At 44.2% G+C, this 25,993-nt stretch overlaps 1 protein-coding gene across 11 annotated transcripts in view; it reads right to left on the bottom strand.

Moving 5' to 3' along the window:
* ERC1 (ELKS/RAB6-interacting/CAST family member 1) overlaps nucleotides 1-25,993 on the bottom strand; it is a 509,833-nt gene that overhangs the window by 74,773 nt on the left and 409,067 nt on the right. For all 11 annotated transcript variants that reach the window (XM_033952310.1, XM_033952317.1, XM_033952311.1 and 8 more), the window contains one exon: nucleotides 1,495-1,596. In XM_033952310.1, the coding sequence (XP_033808201.1) occupies nucleotides 1,495-1,596 (102 nt within the window). The remainder of the gene's footprint in view (nucleotides 1-1,494; nucleotides 1,597-25,993) is intronic.

Below are 25,993 nucleotides of genomic sequence, written 5' to 3'. Positions count from 1 at the left end.
CTTGTTATCTAATTTGCAATATCTCCTGGAAATATCCAGCTATCTCATCTCATTTGTAAGCCAAAATTGTAACTTTCCTGGAAATGTCCAGCTAGCTCTTTTGTAATCCGCAAAGTACAGGCGGAATAGAAGTCACTAATGCAATGTACCTGGGGCAATAATAGAATGTTAAATGATTTGCACAGGATCACAAGGAGCAGCGCTGGGTTTAGTACGTCTGTGCTTTTGGTGGTGTATCTCTTATTGGTGTCGGTTCTGATGTTATCACTTTTGATTTTTTTAAAAAAAGGCTGCTAATTTGATTGCTGTTGGAACATTTATAGATTTAGTTGTTAATTGTGATGGTGTTGCTAAGAACTGTGTTATTTAAAAACAAACCAACCCTTTTCTATTTTTGAATGGAGTTCTTTTCAAACTTGTTTTGAAATATATACAGTGTTCCCCCGGTCGTTCGCGGTCGGCGGTTCGCAGTCATTTGTGGTATTTTCCGACCGCGAACTGCCAACAAGGAGAGGGCAGCGGGAGAGGCAGGAGAGAGCAGCTCCTGATTGGTAAGGCCCGTCTTAGTGCAGGAAGAGGCGGTCGGAGCATACAGCGAGTGATTTCCTGCACTCGCTGGTGTTCCGGCTGCTCTCTCCTGCCTCTCCCGCTGCCCTCTCCAGTCTCCCCCATGAAAAACCGTATTCACGGGTTTTCAAGATTCGCGGGGGTTCCTGGAATGGAACCCCCTCAAATATCGGGGAAGTACTGTATTGTAAACCGTATTTACTGTACTGTATTTATTAAAAACTTTATATACCGCATATATAGCCAATGAGAATCCAACTGTATTGTAAACCGTTGGATTCTCATTGGCTATATATGCGGTATATAAAGTTTTTAATAAACAAAATAGTTTTTCAGGTCTGGTTTTTCTTTTCCTATTTGTTTGGCATAATACTTTTTTTAATGACTGATTTTGTTTGAGCTTTATATATGTTTATCTTTCCTCTCCATGCTATTCTATCTTCCTCTTTTTGATTTTTATAACATTTTCTTTCCAGGATCCAGCATTCCTCTTTCAGAGATAGCAGACAGTCTAAATCAGGGGGGTTCCCTCTTCTGTTTGGTATTTTCTTTTTGGGGCTATTTCATCTAACACTGATTCTATTCTAGCCACATTGGTCCAAGATAAAAAGGATCCCTTTTAGTCTCAGATAAGAGTAATCTAAAAATTGTTGCAGCACATGAGAGTTAGAGACCAGTAACCCACTTAGGTCCAATCATCAGATAAAAAATATTTTGTGTGGCTGCTAAAGTTCATGCATATCATCCTCATTTTTGGTATTATTCTTGCTTTCATTCAATAAAAGGCATCATAATATACAAAGAATCCAATGCTCTTCTGATTCCATAACTTATTCCTTAATCAGTGATAAAGCACACAGAAACTGCACAGAAATAAAGAGATCACATAGATTACAGAACCCTTAGAAGAAAAGAAAAAGGACCTACCTGGTCTGGGGAGGGTTTATGGTTGGTTTGGTCAAAATGAGACGAAGATTTAAGATGATCATCTTCATAGTTATCTGCCATCAGCTTCATTCGGTTCTGAGTCTATAAAAGAAATAAATGTGGAACTTATTTATCTAAAAGAGCCTCTTTTCATAATTTTCACTTTACTTAAGATGGTTCCAAACTTTCCTTTATATTAATTAGTGCATGATTTCAAGGGGTTTAACAGGTTAAGTGCTTATCTTTCGGACATGATACATGTCAAATATTTTGCTATGATCCAGCAATGTTATAAAGAAGATTTTAAACCAATGCAGAGTATCAAGAACCATCAATGGAATATTATGATTGAATCACATTATTATGACCACCTGCTAATATCCACTGCATTTCCACTCATTCCAGATGTTCCCATCCAGACAATTCCTTGGCATAATCCTCCCACCCAGAAGTGTGCGGAGGTCGCCGTGATGATATCACACATATGCATGACATCATCATGTCGATGTCCATGCATGTGTAGAGGCCCTCCAGATGGGCCCTGAGATGCCAGTAGGGAGTGCCAGCAGGGAAGAGGGCTGGAGAGAAGGAGAGGCACTGGCGCCAGCTGATTGCCTACAGCAGTGTTTCTCAACTACTTCAAACTAAGTACCCCCTAAGTCTAACAAATATCAACTGAGTACGCCAACTACAGACCTCCCTAGGCCCACCCAACCTCTGACCCAGATCCCATCTCCTTTACTAATTGTAATGCAATTTTTTCCATTCATTTTTCATATACACACAATATATACAGTAGATATAAATTCTCAAAACTGACACATTTCAATCACTATATTGAAAATAAAATCATTTTACCTACCGGTGATCCTCTGCAGACTGCTGTAATTAGCTTTAAAGGTGAGACCGGGAGGTCAGGGGGGAAACCGGAGGACACTAAAGAGAAGGGGGAAACATGCAGGCCTTTGGCGAATCGGGCAGTGCTGGCAAAGTACCGTGTAGGGAAGTCAGCTGGCAGGTGCCTCTATTCCTCCTCAGTGTGCCGCGGCACACTTGGAATCTCAGGAGGCACACAGTTTGAGATACACTGGTCTAGGACCTTTACTTTTCAATGAGCCCTCTCTATACCTGTCTCCGTTGGCCCCTCCCCTTTTAAGGAGGAGCTCCAGTGGATGATGTCAGGGTGTGGGTGGAGCTACCTCTCACCGATGCCCCTTGCTCTCTCCTGCCTTCTGTTGCTCCTTCTTCCCCCCTCTCCTGTTCTCTGCTCTGCTTTTCTCTCCTTCTTTTTTCCTGCCTCCTGCTTGCCTGCCCAAGCCTGTTTAACTGAGCTCCATTGGCCCCTCCCCTTTTAAGGATGAGCTCCGGTGGATGATGTCAGGGTGTGGGCGGAGCTACCTCTTGCTGATGCCTGAGTGGAGTTAGAAGGGGTACAAGTGGATCGATTTTTCACTCCATCAAAAATTACAAAAACTAGGGGATGCTCGATGAAGTTACAGGGAAATACTTTTAAAACCAATAAGAGGAAAAAAAATTTTTTCACTCAAGAGAATAGTTAAGCTCTGGAACGCATTAACAGAGGATGTGGTTAAGAGCGGATAGCATAGCTGGTTTTAAGAAAGGTTTGGACAAGTTCCTGGAGTAAAAGTCCATAGTCTGTTATTGAGAAAGACATGGGGGAAGCCACTGCTTGCCCTGAATCGGTAGTATGGAATATTACTACTCTTTGGGTTTTGGTCAGGTATTAGTGACCTGGATTGGCCACCGTGAGAACGGGCTTCTGGGCTTGATGAACCATTGGTCTGACCCGGTAAGGCTATTCTTATGTTCTTTTTGCTGCAAAAGAAATATATGCTTCTAGGTTAAGAGCGGAGTTCAATGTAACACCAAAGTTGATTGTTGCTGTTGTCCGGGTTTCGCCACGTCTGGGTAGCTAGAACTGACATTTCAGCTATCATGCTGTAGCTTTCTTCAGGATATGCTGTGAGGTCTACAGATCGTCCTTATAAATAGTGGGTCCACTGACCTGACTGAGAACAGGGAGGACCGTTGGTCATGAATTTGAAATTTGGCGGAAAGGTCATTGGGCACTGGTCACAAATTTGAAATGTGGCAGGAAAGCTTGTTGATCTCAGATTAAATTCAATGGTAACACAAATTAGAATTTTGGCGGGAATGTTTGTTGGACACAATTTAAAATTCTTGTGGGGAAGTCTGTGGTCACATTTAAAAAAAAAATTTTGTCAGTAAAAAGTGGGGTGGAAACTTTTAGATGGAGGGAGAAGGTGTTTATCCTCAGCCCCAGTCCTTTTTGCGCTGAATTCTTTTGGATAAACGGTTGCAATGCTTTGTTTATGGAGAACCCTTTATCTCCACTGAAGTTACTGGGGTGTCTTGCTGTCTTTATTACTGCTTTGACTCTTCTCAGCCACCAGCGATATTCTTTCTCCAGGACTTTTTTGTTTTCAAATCTATTTATATGACCAGTTAACCTGCCATGGAGGGCTACAGCTGATTTTTCTGTGTTGCATAGCTTGTGGTATCACTTTTTATCACTTGCACTTCTATCTATATGGCATGCTTTTTATTCTGACGTATTACTGAAATGTATGTATAGCTCCTTGTTGCATTTCACCAGGATACTTTGATGGAATCATATGTATTGTTTCCTGTGTTGTGAGCCGCTTACAACCTTTCCGTTAGGGCAGCATACAAATAAATTATTATTATTATTATGCTCTTTCAGCCTTTCCTCTGTAGTGCGTCCAGTTTCACCAATCCATCCACAGTGTCAAAGGCAGCAGTCAGGTCCCTCAGAAGGAGCACAGATGACCTTCCCTTTTCTAGGTCCAACTTGAGGTTGCTCCTACCAACCACCAATGCAAGTTTTACTTTGTACAGACATCTAATGCACCATTCTTAGGGAATAACTATGAATTGATTAAAACACCCCAAAATTCCTTCAATGATTACATAAGGTTTTTTTGTTGGTTTTTTTTTTAAATTCTTTATTCGTTTTCAAACGTACAATAAGTGCATCAATATAATAAAACAAATAAATCATAAATATATCACTTAATAATCATCAAGAGTACACATAAAATGCTTTTAACCTCCACCCTCCCCATCTCTTCCTGTTATATAATCAAATACATTGTACAACATACAATAATAAAATAATAAAATTATCCCCCCTCCCCCCTCATAATTGAATCTGTAAATCTGTAAATCAAGGGGACAAAACATCATTTAATCACTGCAATATAGGTTGATTAAGTGGTTTCCCCTACATTTGGATTCAAAGAGGACATTTTTTAGAACTGAATAGATGACTGCATGTTTAAGGGAGACAGGACCCCCCCCCCCAAATAAAAAATGAGTTAATAACACCTGTTAGTAAACGATCCACTGCCAGGATATTTTAATAAGAAAAGACAAGGGTCTGTAAACATAACTTTAGATAAGAGACATTTGACATCATTAGAAGTTAGGTACTTAAAATGAACCCATAGAGACAATTTAGTGGTTTAAAAGGTAGCACAGAGACTTAAAAAAAAAAATCTATCAAGTTTTGTTAGGAGAAAAGTGCAAAATGTTTGTAGTCCAGAGTGACTCTGTCATTTGACAGTATACATTATATGAGACAGCAGAGTTGTTTTGCTACTGTAAATAATTTATGATATCAATTAGCTGCTTCCTTACTCTACAATGGGAAATTAATATTTTTGGCAAAATCAGTAGACCATTTATAGGTTTTAAGATGCCTTTAACAATTCAGTTTACTAGCCTCCAAACTTGTGCTCCCCCCTTTTCCTTACAAGACATTATTTGTGCTCCGTAAACCAGGGAGCTGCTCAAAGACAGCCCTGCTTAGTCCCTGAACGGACACTTGAATCTGTTCAGAAGCTAAAAAGGGCTGAAAGCAAGGGAATCAGAAGTCCCTCCCTCAAACCAAATTAACTTTCAGGACCACAACTCTCCATTTCATCAAACTCTACCCAGCGAGTTTGATAATCGAACTTACTCATATTAAAACTGTCCTCCTTGTGTCTAATTATCAAAAGCCATTTAACACTATTTACCGTATTTTCTTGCATATACCGTGCATACCCTTGCACGTTATACGCGTGAGCGCGTTGTACAAAATTTTTTTTACATAATTCCCCCCCCCGACGACAAATTCACGCCCCCCCCGCCGCAGGACCGCTAGCACCCCCACCCCGAGGGACCGCTCGCACCCCCACAGCCTCCCGACCCCCCCCATCATGTAGACGCTCCTACCGGTATCCTGCTGCTTCCTCTTGGCGGTCCCGACACCCGACACGATCGGGGCAAGAGGGAGCTCAAGTCCTCTTGCCCCAGCCAACCGCGGCACCCCGACACGATCAGGGCAAGAGGGAGCTCAAGCCCTCTTGCCCCAGCCAACCGCGGCACCCCCGACACAATTGGGGCAAGAGGGAGCTCAAGCCCTCTTGCCCCCCCGACTCGATCGGGGCAAAAGGGAGCCCAAGCCCTCTTGCCCCGCCGACTCCCCAACTCCCCGACAATATCGGGCCAGGAGGGAGCCCAAGTCCTCCTGGCCCTGGGACACCCCCCCCCGCTAGTTGTTCGGGCCAGGAGGGAGCTTTGGGATGGATAGGCCAATCCGGCCTCATTCCGTCGTTGGCTGCCTGCCGGACAGGCGGGTTTGGCTCCCGTCTGTCCGGCAAACTACACAAAGGTACGGGGAAGGGGGGTGGGGGTGTCGTGGGGGTCGGCCAGGGGGGTCGCGGGTCGGCTGGGGGGGCGGTCGGAGGTTCTTGGGAGGGGGCGGTCATTGGGGGGAGGGGGGTTTGCGTCGAGGGCAGGAGGGCCTGGGATCCCTCCTGCCTGTAATGTAGTGCGGGGTGGGGGTAGGGGATCGCCGTGGCCAGGAGGGTTTGGGCTCCCTCCTGGCCCGAACAACTAGCAAGGGGGGGGTCACCAGGGCCAGGAGGACTTGGGCTCCCTCCTGGCCCGATATTGTCAGGGAGTTGGGGAGTCGGAGGGGCAAGAGGGCTTGGGCTCCCTTTTGCCCCGATCGTGTCAGGGAGTCGGGGGGGCAAGAGGGCTTGAGCTCCCTCTTGCCCCGATCGTGTCGGGGGTGCCGCGGTTGGCTGGGGCAAGAGGGCTTGAGCTCCCTCTTGCCCCGATCGTGTCAGGGGTGCCGCGGTTGGCTGGGGCAAGAGGGCTTGAGCTCCCTCTTTCCCCGATCGTGTCGGGGAGTCGGGACCGCCAAGAGGAAGTAGCAGGACACTGGTAGGAGCTACTACATGATGGGGGGGTCGGGAGGCTGTGGGGGTGCGAGCGGTCCTTCAGGGTGGGGTGCGGGTGGGAGTGCGTGCGAGCGGTCCTTCGGGGTGGGGGTGCGGGTGCGTGTGAGCGGTCCTTCGGGGTGGGGGTGCGAGCGGTACTGCGGGGGGAGGGGGTAAATCGGACGTCGGGGGGGCATCAGGCTTTCAGGGTGGGGACAGGACTTCAAGGGGGAGAGGAGAGTCGGGGCGGCGAAAGGAGAGTCGGGCAGCATGCGCGGTATACGGGTGTGCGCGGTATATAAAAATTTCTGTACATAAATTTGTGTTTTTCGTGTGCTATACCCGTGTGCGTGTTTTACACGGGTGCGCGTTATCTACGTGAAAATACGGTAAGTGAAAACAGCCCACCCTGCAATTGCAGAGAAGTAAGTACTGGATAACAGTAAAGTCCAAATTATAATTATTTCACCAGAACTGCTGCTTCAACTGTTAAGTCATTTAAATCAGATATTTCACAGAGAAAAAAGGGAAGACATGTTAGTAATGTAGTGAAAAAAGCTATGACATATTAAAACAAATCTTTCAACAGCTGTATAAATTACACATTTCTAGAAAGTTCTATTCAGTATTATGAACCAACTTTTATTTCAAGACAAAGCAAGTAATGACTTTGTTTTTTTTTCCCCTTACTGTAAACCAGGGGTCCCCAAAGTCCCTCCTTGAGGGCTGAATCCAGTCGGGTTTTCAGGATTTCCCCAATGAATATGCATTGAAAGCAGTGCATGCACATAGATCTCATGCATATTCATTGGGGAAATCCTGAAAACCCGACTGGATTCGGCCCTCAAGGAGGGACTTTGGTGACCCCTGCTGTAAACATTTTAAAAGAATATAAACATACCCTTTCAGAAGGATCTATTTGTATAAAAGAGACAAAAGGTTTGTAGTCAAGGGCCAATACTCAGATTGGCAATGGGTCACGAGCGGAGTTCCGCAGGGGTCGGTGCTGGGACCTCTACTATTCAATATATTTATTAACGATCTGGAAACGGGGACAAAATGTGAGGTTATCAAATTTGCTGATGACACCAAACTCTGCAGCAGGGTTAGAAACACGGAAGACTGTGAAGACCTACAAAAGGACCTAACGAGACTGGAAGACTGGGCAAAAAAGTGGCAAATGAGTTTTAACGTGGAGAAATGCAAGGTCATGCATGTAGGGAAAAAGAACCCGATGTTAAACTACAAAATGGGGGGAACACTGCTAGGGGTAAGTAACCTGGAAAGGGACTTGGGGGTGATGGTCGACTCATCACTGAAACTATCGGCGCAATGTGCGACAGCCTCAAAGAAAGCAAACAGAATGCTGGGCATCATCAAAAAGGGTATCACAACCCGGACGAAGGAAGTCATCATGCCGCTGTATCGCGCAATGGTGCGCCCGCACCTGGAGTACTGTGTTCAATACTGGTCGCCGTACCTCAAGAAGGACATGGCGGTACTCGAGGGAGTGCAGAGGAGGGCGACTAAGCTGATAAAAGGTATGGAAAATTTTCCATACGCAGACAGGTTAAAAATGCTGGGGCTGTTCTCCCTGGAGAAGAGGAAACTTAGAGGGGACATGATAGAAACCTTCAAAATCCTTAAGGGCATAGAGAGAGTAAATAAGGACAGATTCTTCAAACTGAGGGGAGCCACAAGCACTAGGGGTCACTCAGAGAAATTGAAAGGGGACAGGTTTAGAACAAATGCTAGAAAGTTCTTTTTTACGCAGAGGGTGGTGGACACATGGAACGCGCTTCCGGAGGAAGTGATAGGCCAGAACTCTGTACAGGGGTTCAAGAAGGGTTTGGATAGGTTCCTGGAGGATAAAGGGATAGAGGGGTACAGATAGAACTTGAGGTAGGTTATAAAAATGGTCAGAAACCACTTCACAGGTCGCAGACCTGATGGGCCGCCGCGGGAGCGGACCGCTGGGCGAGATGGACCTCGGTCTGACCCAGTGGAGGCAACTTCTTATGTTCTTATGTTCTGATATCAATCAATTCAGGCTGCACATTGACATCTTTTAGAATGTCCTGCAAAATATATTTTAGGAGTTTTGATAAAGAGATTAGGTTCTTACCTCAATAATATCTTTTCAAGTAGATAGGGATGATATGCTGAGCCATAGGGTTGTCCATGCATGCTTGCGAACAACCCCGGTCTCTGCTGCCCCCTTCAGTTCATACCAAAGCCAGTAACAGCCCTATGTAAGACAGAAGAAGGAGGAGTATGGGGAACTCCCCGAAACCAAGTGTCTGATCTGCTCAGATGAATTTAAAACAATCACTGAATGAACAGTAATGTAGTTAAAACATTAACAAGCCTCTGAGAGGAACAAAGAATGCAAGGAAAATACAAGTTAAACAAGAACATAACATTTATGTAGCTCAACCATTCCTCCCTTTTAATTACATTCACAGACTCTTCATAGTCCATAGGTTGACTGAAAGGAAAAATCTTAGCTGGGTAGCTGACCATTAAGCCTGAATCAGAAAGCAGGCATATCAGATAATTGCTGGGCGGGGGTTTCAGCATACCATCCCTATCTACTGGAAAAGATATCATCAAAGTAAGAACCTAATTTTTTTTCCACTGCAAAAGGGATGGTATGCTGAAATGTAGGGATGTACCAAAGCAGTCCCCAAAGTGTAGGGTGGGTTAGATGAGCCTGCACTTAATACTGAGGATTTGAAAGTGGCATCCTCTTGTGCTACGTCCACCCTATAAAATTTGGCAAAAGTATGAAGGAAGGATCAGGTGACCAACCTACAAATCTCTTCAGGAGAACTTGCCTTTGCTTCCGTTCAAGAGGAGGCCACTCCTCTTGTCGAATGTTTCTTCAAGGAAATAGGCAAATGTTTACTGCAACTGATGTATCAGACGATATAGCTGTATGAATCTACATTTCACATGTACACTTTGTGTGTTTACCAAATTTTAGACCTTTTTTGGGGGGGAGGGGGGGACAAAGCCTTAGCTGGAGAAACTGTTAAATAACAGTTTTTCAGATATCCCTTCCCCCGATTTTCCCCATAGATTCTCACAGCCTGTACTCACAGTCCATTTGCAGGGGAAAGAGTGCTGTAGCCTACTTCAGCTCCTTGAAAGAGTAGCTGGATATGGAGGGATTCTCTGCTTGAATCTACCAGTCAGCTGTCACACTGAGATCTTCGGGCTGTCATTAGGACTGTAGTCAGCTGAGCCTCCACACACACCCCCAGGCTACAATGAACACTGAGAGGAGGAGGGGAAAGTGAAACTGGAGCCAGCACTGTAAGCGCCCCGAAGGATGCTACTGATGCACTCAAGCTCCTGACCAAGTCAAGGAAGTACGCAAATATTGAGGGTCCAGAACCCTAAGCTCCATAAATATTCAGCAGGCTAGCTGCACAGATCCCTGAAGGATTCACCTGCCAGCTGCAGATAAAGTCTTCTCCTCTCCAAGAAGGCACAGCAGGTCCTGAAGCCACATAAAAACCACACACAACCCAAAAAACTGAACACTGTAAAATAATAAAGAAATAAAGGGAGCAGATCAGAATGATATCTTCTGCTCACCTGCAAAAAAAGAACTGAAGGGAGCAGCAGAGACTGGGGAAAAGGAGGAGGAGCTGAAAAGCTGTGATTGATATATTCTTCAGTAGGCTTGCAAGCATGCATGGACAACACTATGGTTCAGCATATCATCCCTATTGCACTGGAAAGCTATTTAACAATTTTCAAAAAAAAAAAAAAGGAGGGAGGGCAGGGAGTTGGAGTAGGTCTAGGTCATTCATGTCTCTAAAAGCTATGAGTAGCATACTGGAATCTAGATTTTAAATCTCTCCATCACAGAAGACTGCAAAGTCCTAGTAAAAACATCTCCTGATAAAAAAAAGATTCAATGACCAGTTGTTCTGTAATACCAAGCAAAAAACATGAACACTTCCCCCTCTGTATTCGCAAGGGTTAGGGGCAGAGCCGGCCCGCGAATATTAAGGGAGGGTTTGGGGAGGGAAGGTAGAGGGTATTAAATGATTTAAAACATGTAGTCATACGTAGATTGAGTGGGGTTTGATGGGGGATGAAGGTATTTTCTAGGTTTATATGGGATGTATTTTACTCGATGCCTCATTATTATACTAAGCACCTTGGTGTTGTATGTAATATTGACCACATCAATATGTTCATCATATTATTATATTTGATGCATCATCATTGTTATACAAGTTTTAATGTTGTATTTATTGTTGTTTGCATCAATAAAAATTGTTTGAACTTAAATATTCACGAATAACTTTTGTGACAGCTCTGAACCGCCCCCACCTCCCTCCCGGCATCCCAGACCTTACCTGGTGGTCTAGCAGGCTTTCGGAGCAGGAGCGATCTTCCTACGCTCCTGCCCCGTGCAGATCACTCATAGCAAATGGCTGCCGTGAGTTCCTGTAGTCTCTCGAGACTACGACGGGAACTCCCTGCAGCCATTTGCTATGAGTGATCTGCACGGGGATGGAGCATAGGAAGATCTCTCCTGCCCCGAAAGCCCACTAGACCACCAGGTAAGGTGTGGGATGCTGGGGGGAAAGTGGGAGGAAGGTGGGGAAGGTCCGGAATGCAGCTTTATTTAAAATAAAAAACCAAACAACCCCACGGATTCGGAGGGCTCACTGTACATAATTATTAGCTCAGGCTTCTGTATCTTCAAAATGCAAGTACAGCTAAAGATGACACTCTAGTTTCTGGCAGAATGGACTAATTAGTGCTCTTATGTCAATACCTAAAGAAGTAGCACTGAAGAGAACTATCCTGCTTTCTGTTTCAAAGGGGGATCACAGTACACATGAAAGACGGGAAAATCCCAAATACATGACAGATTTCTAAACCAGATCAATAAAAGGTCTTAAAAAGAGAATGCATGAGAATAAATTTTTCCCCGTCCCTGCAGGAATTCATTTTCCAGTCTCATCCTGGCGAGTTCTTTTCCTGTCGCTGCCCCATTCCTGCAAGCTCTGTCTTCATCTGCACAAGCCTCAAACACTTTAAAATCATAAGTGTTCGAGGTTAGTGCAGTTAAGGCAGAACTTGCAGGAATGGGGCAAAGACAGTGACAAAACTTGGGGGGACGGGGAAATTGAATTCCTAAGGGGACGAGAAAAATTCTCTAGTCTTAAATAGCAGAATATATGTGGGGATAAAATAAAAATTAAATCGCAAGGACTTGGGGCCCTACCTGAAAGGACAGTTTTTGTACTTCCTTATTTCCTGAATCATTCTTGCAAGTCTAAAAATATTCTTCTTTACAAACTTGATTTTGTGGACAAAGATGTATTTATGGTAAAAATTTGTATCTAATGATGAAGCATTCTGGACTATACCTGACTGCTGGCTATGCCAAGCAGTACAAGATTAGAGTTGGCACAATATACTGTAACACTTGTTTCCTATTCTTCAGACAGCTAGGAGCCTTATCACTGGAACTGCGTTTTGTCAGAGGACATCAGATCATTTGACTACTCTGAGCAAGAGGCTGACACTTCAAAAAAAAAAAAAAAAAAACAGTTCCCAGAGCCAACTGCAATAGCACACAAATACTGGCACAAAATTTAAACCTGCTCAAGAGCTGGTGTAAATAGGTGCATGTACTCTCTGTGTGTGTCTACCTGCTTATTTAAAAAAAAAAAAATATGTACATATATTGTGCTTCTATCTCTGCTCTGCCCAAATTAAATCCCAGGGAGTGTCTACAAATACCGTATTTTCGCGGATATAACGCGCACCTGTGTAAAACGCGCACAGGGGTATAGCGCGCAGAAATCACGATGATATGTACCAAAACTTTTCTATACCGCGCTCAGGCATATAACGCGCATGATGCCCGACGCTCCTTTCGCCCGCCCTGACTTTCCGTGCGCTGTCCCGACTCTCCGTTCACCCCCCTGACTTCCGTGCACTGTCCCCCCTTGAAGTCCTGTCCCCCCTTGAAGGTCTGTCCCCATCCTGAAAGCCTGATGCCCCCCCCCCGACGTCCGATACATCCCCCCCCCGGCAGCACCACTCGCACCCTCACCCCGAAGGACCGCCGACTCCCCAACAATATCGGGCCAGGAGGGAGCCCAAACCCTCCTGGCCATGGCGACCCCCTAACCCCACCCCGCACTACATTACGGGCAGGAGGGATCCCAGGCCCTCCTGCCCTCGACGCAAACCCCCCTCCCCCCCCAACGCCCGCCCCCCCCCCAAGAACCTCCGCCCGTCCCCCAGCCGACCCGCGACCCCCCTGGCCGACCCCCACGACCCCCCCACCCCCCTTCCCCGTACCTTTGGAAGTTGGCCGGACAGACGGGAGCCAAACCCGCCTGTCCGGCAGGCAGCCAACGAAGGAATGAGGCCGGATTGGCCCATCCGTCCTAAAGCTCCGCCTACTGGTGGGGCCTAAGGCGCGTGGGCCAATCAGTGATGGTGAGTTCTGGTCACTGTTCAAGAGTCCCAAATATATATTCAGGAATAATTAATTGCCCCAAGTGCACTAATCTGCAAACAGATATGAACTAATGTGCACACAGGTGATTATAACACACACTTTCTAACACTGTAGTGCAATGATTGAGAACTGAGCCGTAGCAGTAGTGGGCTAAAAAATTTTGCTTACCCAGCGGTCTCATAAGCTAAAAACAGTTCTCTGAGCACTGAGAAGTGTTAGAAAGTGTGTTATAATCACTTGTGTGCACATTAATTCATATCTGTTCACTGTTCAAGAGTGACATCTATGAACCTATCTTAAATGTGCAATTGTACAGCATTACATTGGCCTCTGTTTCATTCATAGAACTGCAACTACAATGGATGAATTGCAATGAACAGTACTAGTGGAAGGGAGAGGTACAGGAATAAAAATGGGAAATCCTTGATCCCTGGGGAAGCTAAACTTAAGGATCATGGCATCATAGACCAAGTTGCAAATGAGCTGGAAGCTCAAAGGATAAGGAAGCTGCACACATATGCATAAGAGAAACCACACGTAGAGCCAACATGGCTGAAAGTTTGGATAAGTCCTATTTTATATTTGAATTTGTTTATGTCTTCTCAAGAGTTCACTTTTGTAAAGCCTAATATTAGCAAATTACATGTTTCGCCAGTGATTTTCAAGGACTATATGACCCCATACAGAAGGAATTTCCATGTAAAAAAATAAGCCTCCAGCTCTAAAAATAAAGGAAAATATTAGTGATGGTTCTCTATCTTTAGCATAAAGTAGTTCATTATAATTATATATGCTTACAAAAGCAGAAAGTTTAGTCTGATATAAGTTGTTAGTCCACAGAACATAGGTTCTTATCAGAGAATAAATACTCAATTCTACCTATACCACAATATGATAAAAACAATCTATTCCCTTTGACGATAGCAATAATATAATCTTTATAAGATATTGCCTAGTTTTAGGTAGGAAGAACATGCATAGAAGCCAACATATTAATCAATTATGCATTTAAGTGGGACTTCCACAAACACTTTTATTGTGGGTAAACACAGGGCAGATTTTAGGCAAACACAGGGCAGATTTTAGGCAGAGCTAATGTGAAGCCTACATGTACAGTATGTGTGCAAAGTATAAAACACAATAATTTATGTGCATTCTTGCTATTACCTATATGAAGCATTTATTTATTTAAAAATTTTCTATCCTGCACCATCTACAATTATGGTGACGAGTCAAAAGCGCGTGGGATAATCGCACGCCAACAAAGCTGCTTGGACAAATGCCTGCAAGACATCAGTGTGCCGGATTAAAACTTAACTTTAAAGAATCTGAGGGGCGGTGTGGGGGGGAACCCCCCACTTTACTTAGAAGTGTAGTTGCTGCCGGAGTGGGGGGGGTTACGAAGCCGTGTCAGCGGCTTTATCACACACACATTTTTAGCACGCGCTAACCCCTGCGCTAACCGAAAAACTACCGCCTTCTCAAGAGGAGGCGGTAGTGGCTAGCAAATTAGTGCAAGCTATTACGCGCGTTAAACCGCTAAAGCAGCTTCATAAAAGAAGCCCTATGTGTGAGCACTTATGGTTGTTCAATGGCTGGCATAAGTGCTCACATTTAACTGTAATTATAGTGCAAATGAAAGTATTCTACAGCAGTGTTTTTCAACCTTTTTTGGGCAAAGGCACACTTGTTTCATGAAAAAAATCACGAGGCACACCACCATTAGAAAATGTTAAAAAATTTAACTCTGTGCCTATATTGACTATATATAAAGTAATTCTCTTGAATAGGAATCAAATAAACACAAAGAAAGTATTTTATAATGCTGCCACCGCCAACAACACCGTTGGCGGCGGTGGCACTCAAGTGGCTAAAGAGCCGCAGTTTGCCAGCCTAGGGACAACACTGGAGGGTGGCCAGCTGTGCACCCCCTTGGGACATAAACCCGGGGTGGGGCAGTCCGCCCCCCCCCCCCACCCTGGTATGCCACTATCTGTACCTCACTCCCTCCCTATGACCAAAAATTCTCCTTTCTTCTATTCCCCGTGTACACAACCATCTCTTTCCCTCCCTTCCTCTCTCCAAAGTCCATGCCTTCTGTGTCCAAACACTCATTCCCTCCCCCACCTCAGCATCTCTTTCCCTCCCTTCCTCTCTCCCAAGTCCATTTCTTCTGTGTCCAAAAACGCATTCCCTCCCCCACTTCAGCATCTCTTTCCCTCCCTTCCTCTCTCCCAAGTCCATTTCTTCTGTGTCCAAAAACGCATTCCCTCCCCCACCTCAGCATCTCTTTCCCTCCCTTCCTCTCTCCCAAGTCCATTTCTTCTGTGTCCAAAAACGCATTCCCTCCCCCACCTCAGCATCTCTTTCCCTCCCTTCCTCTCTCCCAAGTCCATGCCTTCTGTGTCCAAAAACCCATTCCCTCCCCCACCTCAGCATCTCTTTCTCTCCCTTCCTCTCTCCCAAGTTCATGCCTTGTGTCCAAAACGCACTCCCTCCCCCCTTTTGTGTTCTGTGTTTGCCTCCCAGCCCATCTTTGCAACTTTCTCAGCAAAACGAAGCTCAAGCCGCGAGGCTTGTCTTCTGCTTCCTGCCTGCCCTGCCACACACAAATAGCCGAACGGAAGTATTCTCCGACGTCAGCGCTGACGTCGGAGGGCAGGCTTTGCTTAAGCCCTCCCTCCGACGTCAGCGCTGACATCAGGGAACGCTTGCGATCGGCTATATGTTAGCTGCAGGGCAGGCAGGAAGCAGAAGACAAGCCTCGCGGCTCGAGATGTATTGAACTCCGCTGGTCCCCCGTCCAGCTCTCTCCTGTCCACGTGGGGCGGACCGCCCCTCTCCCTAGACTGGTGGTACTGCCCTGATGGCGGCCCTGACCGTACGACACACCAGGCAACATCTCGCGGCACACTAGTGTGCCGCGGAACAGCGGTTGAAAAACACTGTTCTACAGCACATGCTTATAACTGCTTGACACACCTCTGCCTATACGCCTCCCAAGCCCATACCACCCCTTGAAGTTGCATGTTCTGGAATTTGAGCATACAACTTATAGAATATTGAATAAGGGCAGTTAGATATGTAATTACCACTTAGCACCAATTGGATCTAAATAATTCATTAAATTACGTGTGCAATTGACCTTATTGTATATGTGATACAAGCAAGATTTGGGTACACACAGTTTTAGAATTAGTGGGAATGGGACCTATTTTGTTCAAAGAGTTTCATGTCTGACTCATCTGTCCCTAGGTTAAACTAAACTAAACCTTAAGTTTGTATACTGCATCATCTCCACACTCGTAGAGCTCGGCACGGTTTACAGGAAATGGTATAGAGCAGGAACTCCAATGAGGGTTACAGGACAGTACAGAGAAAGTTTAGAGGGACTTAGTATAACAAAAAGGAAGACATATTACATTTTTGAGAATAGCCAAGTTTTCAAATGTTTTCGGAAAACATTGGATTTATTGAGCATGGGTTATCCCAAAAGACTGGGGGATCATCCAGCATCCCGAATTGTATATCCACTGGAATAGCCCTATCTTCTTTGCCATATCCCATTCCCTAAACTATACTACACCATTCTTCTTGTAACTCTTCTGGAAATGTTCTTCTTCTTATAACTCTTCTGGAAATGTCCAGAAGTCTCTTTGTAATCATCCTGGAAATGTCCAGATGTCTCTTTTGTAATCCGCCCAGAACTGCAAGGTTGAGGCGGAATAGAAATCAGTAATGTAATGTAATGTTTTTGCAAATGTGAGATGAGCATTTTTATTACTCTTAGATAGCAGTAGTTTTTGCCTTGCTATTCTCCCATGAATCCCATTTTTGACCTGTCTCTTTCTTATTAGGGCATCATGAACACTGACTTTGGCTGAGGCTAGAGTCCTACAGCTGGTTCTTTGGATGTTCTTCCAGGAATTTTTTTTTTTACTTCCTAGATGCATTATCACTATGCCCTTGGAGTAATTTTGGCAGGCCAGCCAAAGAGAAGATTCACCATTATTCTGAGTTTTCCCCATTTAGAGGTACTACTTACTGTCTATTTTACTTGAAACTATTATATTGTATAGTAGAAATTCATGGTACTAAATTAATTATTCCAATTTTTGAGAGTAACTTATTTGTACTGTACATTGCTAAAATATTAAGATGAACAACAAACAGCATCTATATTGTATGTTGTATATTGGTATTAATGTTTTCTGGTAATCTCCAAAGAAAGATCCCAATGGATTTCAGCTGAAATGGCAAACTTGCTGAATCTGTCCTCTTTCCTCTTAGGGCTGCTCTTTACCAACTAAGTTTCCTTTTTCATATAGCATCTCAGTTTTGCATTTTCGGGTTCAGTATTTCAAAATTTTACAGCTTAAGTAATTGTTTGTTTAATGATTGCACTTATAGCAATTAAATCTTGATCACAAAAAAGTTGAGTCCCACTTTATTAAGGAACCAATATCAAAGCTCTTCTCTTTTGTTGCTTTTGAAATTCAACCATACCGAACACAGTTCAGCACAACACAGTAAAAATTCAAAAAGCAACACCCTACAGAAATGGATTATGTTCTTTTTCTAACATCTTGGAAAATTTGCATGTTATAAAGACTTATACTGACAGGCTGCTATTAATAGTTTTACATCTGAATATTATTTAAGTTGAAAATATAATACTGAGGGTGAAGGGTGCCTCCAGCATCCCCAAACTTTTTGACCTATTGCTACAGAAGATGGATACTGCTACAGAAGATGGATACTGCAATTTGAATTTGCTTCCCCTTCTTATGGTTTCTGTCCAAAAGGCCTATGGAAATATTTTATCAGATCAGTCTGTGAACTTGTGTTACCAAAGGAAAAAGAAGTCTTGGTGCGCCCGCATCTGGAGTACTGTGTCCAGTACTGGTCGCCGTACCTCAAGAAGGACATGGCGGTACTTGAGGGAGTCCAGAGAAGAGCGACTAAACTGATAAAGGGTATGGAAAACTTCTCATATGCTGACAGGCTGAAAAAGCTGGGGCTATTCTCCCTGGAAAAGCGGAGACTTAGAGGAGACATGATAGAAACCTTCAAAATCCTGAAGGGCATAGAAAAGGTAGACAGGGACAGATTCTTCACACTGTGGGGAACCACAAGTACAAGGGGACACTCGGAGAAATTAAAAGGGGGCAAGTTTAGAACAAACGCTAGGAAGTTCTTTTTCACCCAGAGGGTGGTGGACACATGGAACGCACTTCCGGAGGCCGTGATAGGCCAGAGCACATTACAGGGCTTCAAAGAGGGTTTGGATAGGTTCCTAGAGGATAAAGGGATTGAGGGGTACAGATAGGAGTTGAGGTAGGATATAGGAATAGTCAAGGCCCATTGCATAGGTGATGGGCCTGGAGGGCCGCTGCCGGAGCGGACCGCTGGGCGGGATGGACCTCTAGTCTGACCCAGCGGAGGCAAATTCTTATGTTCTTATGTATAGACCAAAGTATTTGTTACCCTAGGCACCACCCTCCCCAGAATTCTCTGAAATGGTACCTCTGGTTATTCTGATTGCTCCCACCTTTATATCTGTTTCCTTTAATAAGAGTACTAAACAATGCAATATCAGATTTAATTTTAATAACGGTTATTCTTTTTTCATCAGCACTATCTGTTCTCTTAGAAACTGCAGCACTGACTACAACGAACCAGTCAAAACTGCTGAGGAGGTAACGGGGGATTCTGAATCTCAGGAGTCACTTCATCACACATCTAAAGCCTGAAAACAGAGGGATGGGCAGATGTTGATCTGCAAATAAGGGATGGAGTCTGAAAAAAGTCTACTGCACTGTTCTCAATCTAGATTCTTACTGTGTGGGCTACCAGGACATGTATCAAAACACATGCTCAATAAATCCCAAGGCTTCCTGTTGCCTTAGATTGCTCTCTCTCACTTTACATACTTCCAATAAGGCTCATGACACTTTCCTGAAGTATAAGAAAACGTGAAATGTGGAGAGCATCAACATCTTAGTACTGACTCATTTCTCCCACAAAACAGTCTCACTGATGCAAAAGTCAGCTTTTTTAATCCTTCCCTCAACTGCACCATCTCCTGAGATTTAAATGCAATGGAGTGAGCACAAATTTACATTATGACGCAAGTCCTTTACTGAAATTAATAACATCCATATAAAAAAAGATAGCATTCAAACAGTTTTTAACAGGAATTCGATAGTAATTTGAGCTTGAAAACATTTTAAGAAAGATTAAGGGCTCCTTTTACGAAGGCGTGTTAGGGCCTTCACGCGCAGAATAGCGCCCGCTAAAATGCCGGGCACGCTAGCCACTACTGCCTCCTCTTGAGCAGGCGGTAGTTTTTCGGCTAGTGCGCTCTAATCCAGCGTGTGCGCTAAAAATGCTGGCGCACCTTCGTAAAAGGAGCCCTAAGAGTTTTGAAACCAAAAGCATAAAATCATCTGTTTGCTGCACAAAACGTCTTCAACCATTTACCAATTAGGAATGTAAACCTGGCAAAAAGGATTTAGAGCAGGGGTGTACAACCTTTTGGCTTTCCTGGGCCGCATTGGCTGAAAAAAATGTTTCTGGGGCCGCACAAATGCTGCAGCAAGACAGAGGAGGGAACCGGCAAGACGGTAAACACCCGGGGGTAGCAGAGGAAAACACTGCTTCGCCCTCGACCGGGGCCGCACAAAATACTTCACGGGGGTCGCATGCGGCCCTTGGACCACAGGTTGGACACCCCTATAACTGTTCAAGATTAGAATTAAGTTTTAGAAATACTCTTGTTTCCAATCTGCTAACAAACTAGACTAGTACAGATTGATTCTACAGTGCATAGACCAGGGGTGCCCAAAAGGTCAATTGCGATCTACCAGTAGATTGCAAAGGCAACGCGAGTCAATCGCGGAGCCCATCCCCAGCTCTGCGATAGACTTGTGTTGCCTTGTTCTGTTTCCCCTGCTTCCTCGACTCCAGGCCAGGCGCATGCAGCGATTGCACAATCTACGGGCCCACAAGCTGCGGGTCTTTCAAACATGGAGGAGGAGGAGAGGCAGCAGCTGCCTACAGCGGGGGATTGACCCGGTCCCGTGCTAGTTGACGAGCGCCTGGATGTCGGCTCAGAGCTCTTCGACCCCCTCCTGGCCCTTTACTCCCCTCGAATATGAGAGCTTCATGCAGCGCGAGGAGCTCTGGTCCTGCACAAGCAGTGAAGCCCGCCGACCCCGGACCCCGCCAGGTTCGAGAGGCTGAAGCGGCTGGTGGTACCCAGAGAAGGAGAGGAGCAGGAGGGGCCGGAAGTAGAGGAACCCCAAATGCCTGGTAAGTAGCAGCGGTTGCAGTTCAGGTTCAAATCCCACCCCGGCCCCAATTCCATGATGCTGCATCACCGCCCTTTTTCTCCTGCCGTAGCAGAAGTCGAGGTCATTTACATCCAGAGGAGCCAAAATTGAACCAGTTCCTTGATTATGTCCCATGACAAGCCATTTGCATTGGATTTAGCACCCCCCATAAGTTAGAAAAGTTGGCTCCTGAGTTTCCTTTCCGGCTGAACTACTTCCTTGAAAAGTATATATCCCTTTTTCTGGATACAAGAAAAGAGCACCTTACCCTAAGCAAGACATTTTAAGGCAGTGGGTCCTGAGAGGCTTTCATGTATCTCAGTCTCATGTAGGTGACATTAGGCCAACTTAATAGGTTTGCGACTAGCCTTTGCCAGCTGGTTCCTCCCTTTGTTAGGTAATACAGTACCCTTATTCCAATATGACCCAGAATCTGCCTGCTGGTTACTATACTGCAATAGCATTTTTTAGTGCAGGGAGCCTATGAGCATTGGGAGCAGCGCGGGGCATTCAGCGCAGCTCCCTGTGCTAAAAACCACTATTGCGGTTTAGTAAAAGGGGAGGGGGTATATTTGTCTATTTTGTATAGTTCTTTCTTTCTCTCTCCCTGCCCCTTCTTTCTTTCTTTCTCTCTCCCTGCCCCCACCCCCCAAGCAAGGTGACACTGCATATTTTAAAGTCATCTGCCTTTACATCTTTGAAAAAAAAAAAAAAAAACCCGAATATAAATGATAATTAACATTTTCTCTAAGTACAGTGTGCTTTTTTAAAAATTTTATTGTTGGTAGATCATTTTGACCCGGTCATTTTAAAAGTAGCTCGCAAGCCAAAAAAGTGTGGGCACCCCTGGCATAGACATTCAATGATATCAGAATAACTGACCTCTTTCACACAGACAGACCCCTCACCAAGCATGGGATAAATATTTACAAACTAAAAACAGAAATATGTAGAAAAAAGTTAAACTGATCTACTGACTCTGCAACACCACAAAGTGACACGTCACCTAATACTGTGCAAAATATAAAGACAGCAAATGTAAATTTGAAAAAACTGACAAACACCACTTTACAAATTAACAAATAGAAATAAAACAATACCATTTTACACATACTAACATTTTTCAATAAGTTTTCAGAGGCCAAAACCTCATTCCTCAGGTCAGTACAGTATACTGAACATAAGAACATAAGAAGTTGCCACCGCTGAGTCAGACCAGAGGTCCATCTCGCCCAGCGGCCTACTCCCGCAGCGGCCCATCAGGCCTATTGCCTGAGCAGTGGTCCCTGACTATTTCTTTAACCTACCTCTACTCCTATCCCTATAACCTACCTCTACTTCTATCTGTACCCCTCAATCCCTTTGTCCTCTAGGAACCTATCCAAACTTTCTTTGAAGCCCTGTAACGTGCTCCTGCCTATCACAGCCTCCGGAAGCGCATTCCATGTATCCACCACCCTCTGGGTGAAAAAGAACTTCCTAGCGTTTGTCCTAAACCTGTCCCCTTTCAATTTCTCCGAGTGCCCCCTTGTACTTGTGTTTCCCCATAATTTGAAAAATCTGTCCCTGTCTACTTTTTCTATGCCCTTCAGGATCTTGAAGGTTTCTATCATGTCTCCTCTAAGTCTCCGCTTCTCCAGGGAGAACAGCCCCAGCTTTTTCAGTCTGTCAGTATATGGGAGGTTCTCCATACCCTTTATCAGCTTAGTTGCTCTTTTCTGGACTCCCTCAAGCACTGCCATGTCCTTCTTCAGGTACGGCGACCAGTACTGGACACAGTACTCAAGATGCGGGCGTACCATTGCACGATACAGTGGCAGGATGACTTCCTTCGTCCTGATCGTGATACCCTTCTTAATGATACCCAACAATTTGTTTGCTTTTCTTGAGGCTGTGGCGCACTATGCCGACGCCTTCAGTGTTGTGTCTACCATCACTCCCAGGTCTCTTTCAAGGTTACTTACCCCTAGCAGTGATCCCCCCATTTTGTAAGTGAACATCGGGTTTTTTTTCCCTATATGTATGACCTTGCATTTCCCTATGTTGAAGCTCATTTGCAACTTTTTGCTGTTAAGGTATCCTGTCCTGACCTGAGGAAGGGGGCTTTGGTCTCTGAAATCTAGTAAAAAATGTATTTCTATTTATAAACAGTTATCAATACAGGTACAATACTACTTTATTCTAAAGCAACAAGAAAAATCATTTTTCTACCTTTTGTCATCTCTGGTTTCTCCTTCCTCATCTTCTCTTCACTCTCTTATTTGCATCCACCATCTGCCCTCTTTCTCTCCTTTCTATCCACTGTCTGATCTCTCTCTTGTAACAAACCCACTATTCTCAGAGGCTTTGTTCCAGTGGGGGTTGGGAACTACAGACAGCCCCGGTGCTGTAGAACTGACCAGGTCAGTAGCATAGAGCCTGAGTTTGATGACTACTATTGGAGTAGAAAGCATAATGCTGAAGAGGAAAGACAGCTTAGTGTGTCTCCCTGTAGAAGGGGATCTAATTCTGACAGGAGCTTAAAGCCTGAACACCTCCCTGTCCCATTAGGAAAGGGACAGAGAAAGCTCCCTATTGCTAAACTTAGACAAGCTGCCAGAGACCTGTCGTCCTTCCCCCAAACTCAGCTGAGGGGGTGGAGTTTAGGGCTTGGTAAAAGCCAGCCTGCTGCTGAGAGGGAGGGAGAGAGAGGTCAGAGAGAGAAGGTGTCTCTCTCCAGAGCTGCAGGAGACAAGGCAAAACGAATGGGAAATGGAAGTAGACTCAAAAGCTCAGCCTGAAAAGGTTGAGGGTATAGACTTTCAGGAAGCAGGATTTAACCCCATTGGGGGTGAAGAAGCCAATGGAGATAAACTGGTGTAAAAGTGAGTCTGAGAGTTTTCTTTCAATAACTGCTATGACTGGGACCGAGCTAACAACTGAAGGACTTGTATGTCTTTAAGCCAGGAAAGGATTTTTTCTTTTCACCTCCCTTTTATAAGGTACATTTAACCTGGAGGAAGTTATGGACATTTCTTGTGAGACTCTTCAAGAAAGGACTGTATGAGTTTTTGCAAAGTTTATGTTTTCAGTTGCCTTTTTCTGTTGGGGAACGTTTGCAGGCCAAAGCCCGTGCAGGGAACTTGATAACAGCTGTGCACATTAGTTGCTCTGCAAACGGAAGAACCACAGGGAATGCTGAAACTGAAGGGGAATGCTAATCTTTTGTTCCTCATTACTTCTGAGTTTTGGTTTGAACCTAGTTATCTTACTAAGCAGTAGAAGAGCTGATTTTGTTACCAATATATTAAAGAGCTGTAACCAACAGACAAACTGTCTAAACTAAACCAAACCTAAAGTAGTTTAAGTAATCTGCTGAACAAGGCGATTTTTGAGAGTGGCCATTCTGAAGCGTTGAAGTTCTTTTACTCCTTTAAGCTATATCACGTTTTTGTTTTGATTGGTTTTCATTCACTGATGTACAGAGAAAGCTTGGGTTCTGTTCCTTGCTGTGTCAGCTGCAGAGTATAGCTGTAGCTAACAATAAAAGCCTTGAAACTGAAGCTGTTCTGAGGTATTTGCTTTATTATCAAGGAAGGAAGTTTACTTACCTGTGTCAACTGCTAAGCCATGCTGAAACTTGTAAAAATAGACCTGAGAGTTCCCCAAGTTACAGGGGACATGCTGAACTAATATTTTTGGAGACATCCCGGGACCCTGGGTATCACACTCTCCGTTCCATCCTGTGTATGCCACCTTCCTCCCAGTTTTTCCTATGTGGCTATTGATTTCTTCAGCGATTCAGCTTTGATGGGTTCCTGATGAAGCGACACTGAGTTACTGAAATCGGGCTTGGTTGAACCCTACCTTATGGAGATCTTGTAATGCAGTGATTCCCTGGACTTTCCTGCTAAATTCAAGGACACCGTTTCCATCTAAGCCAGTGGTCTCAAACTCGTGGCCTGGGGGCCACATGCGGCCCGCCAGGTACTATTTTGAGGCCCTCGGTATGTTTATCATAATCACAAAAGCAAAATAAAACAGTTTCTTGATCCTATGTCTCTAGCTATAAATTACAATATTATTATTAGGACTTAGCCAAAAGGAAAGATTTATAAACTATAAACCTTGTAACCCATTCTGAGCTACTGGGAAGATGGGATAGAAATTGAATTAAATAAAATAAAGAGTTTTACCTCATGCAAAATTGTCATTTCTTTAATAAGACATTAACTATTTTTTTTCTGAGGCCCTCCAAATATCTACAAATCCAAAATGTGGCCCGGCAAAGGGTTTGAGTTTGAGACCACTGATCTAAGCTAAGTTTGAGTTCATTTTGGGAGTTGGCTGGGGGGTTCTCAGAGTGGTTTTCTGGTTTGATTTCACAGGTGTGAATATTATAATTATTTATTACACTATTTATCATGATTTTTTGTTGGGCACACGTGAGATATCCGATGATAGTGTGCTGGCAGGGGTTTGCTTAGCCTTTGCCTTGCTGTTCTAAGCGCTGGAGGTTCTCCTCCTTTCTCTGACCTCTCACACTGAGGATATCCCGTTTCAAAAAATTTTAATATATATATATGAAATATTCTACTCATTGTCTGTTGTTCTCACCACTTTATAATCTTCAGAAAACCACTCTCAGAACCTATTGACTGTTACTGCCTCTTTGTTGCGTCTTTTGTAAGTTCCTCTGGCAGTTTTCTCCTGGAGTTTATTCGTGTCATTAAATAAGATAAACAACATGAAAAAGCAACCTTAGATGGCTTCTCAAAGAACTAAAGCTTTTACGGTACAAACACATCATTACTCAATTGTGTCTGAGCTCAACTAATGCAAAAAAAAACAAAATACTAATGAAATGTCCAAACCTCGGTGCGATTTAAACACACTGCTATGATGCAAGACCGATATTGCAAACACTGACTTTAATGTGAAAGCTCCAACATTTTTTGTCAGGTTCAATACTACGTACTTGTATTCTGAGAAAAATGGGTCACATGCTCGCTTTCTTTAAATTAATTGCGAGTTTCAGATTGTTGCAGAGACATGGTGCATTGGATATTTTCATTAGTATTTTGTTTACATGAGAAATCTCTCTCAAACAACACTATTTTAACCAACTTCCTAAAATTCAACAAGGATGAAGCACTCGTTTACATCGAAAGGCAATGCGTTCCACAACAGAACGCCTTGTACATTAGTATAGGAGTCTTGGTGGCTCGTTAGGAGCCACAGAGAACCCTTCTGTGCCTCATTCGGGATAGTTTTCCATGCCAGTAAGACTGCTTTAAGAAGTCTTACTGCCATGGAAAGCTTTTGAGCATTGAGGCCTGACTGGTTTACTGAAAAGGAACAAGTCAAGTTATAGAATTTGAAAGTTGGTAAATGGGACATAGAACCTT

The sequence above is a fragment of the Geotrypetes seraphini genome, chromosome 7, assembly GCF_902459505.1.
Source record: "Geotrypetes seraphini chromosome 7, aGeoSer1.1, whole genome shotgun sequence".
NCBI lineage: Eukaryota > Metazoa > Chordata > Amphibia > Gymnophiona > Dermophiidae > Geotrypetes > Geotrypetes seraphini.
Note: the sequence above shows the minus strand (reverse complement) of the source record. Positions and strands in the feature narration are given on the sequence as shown.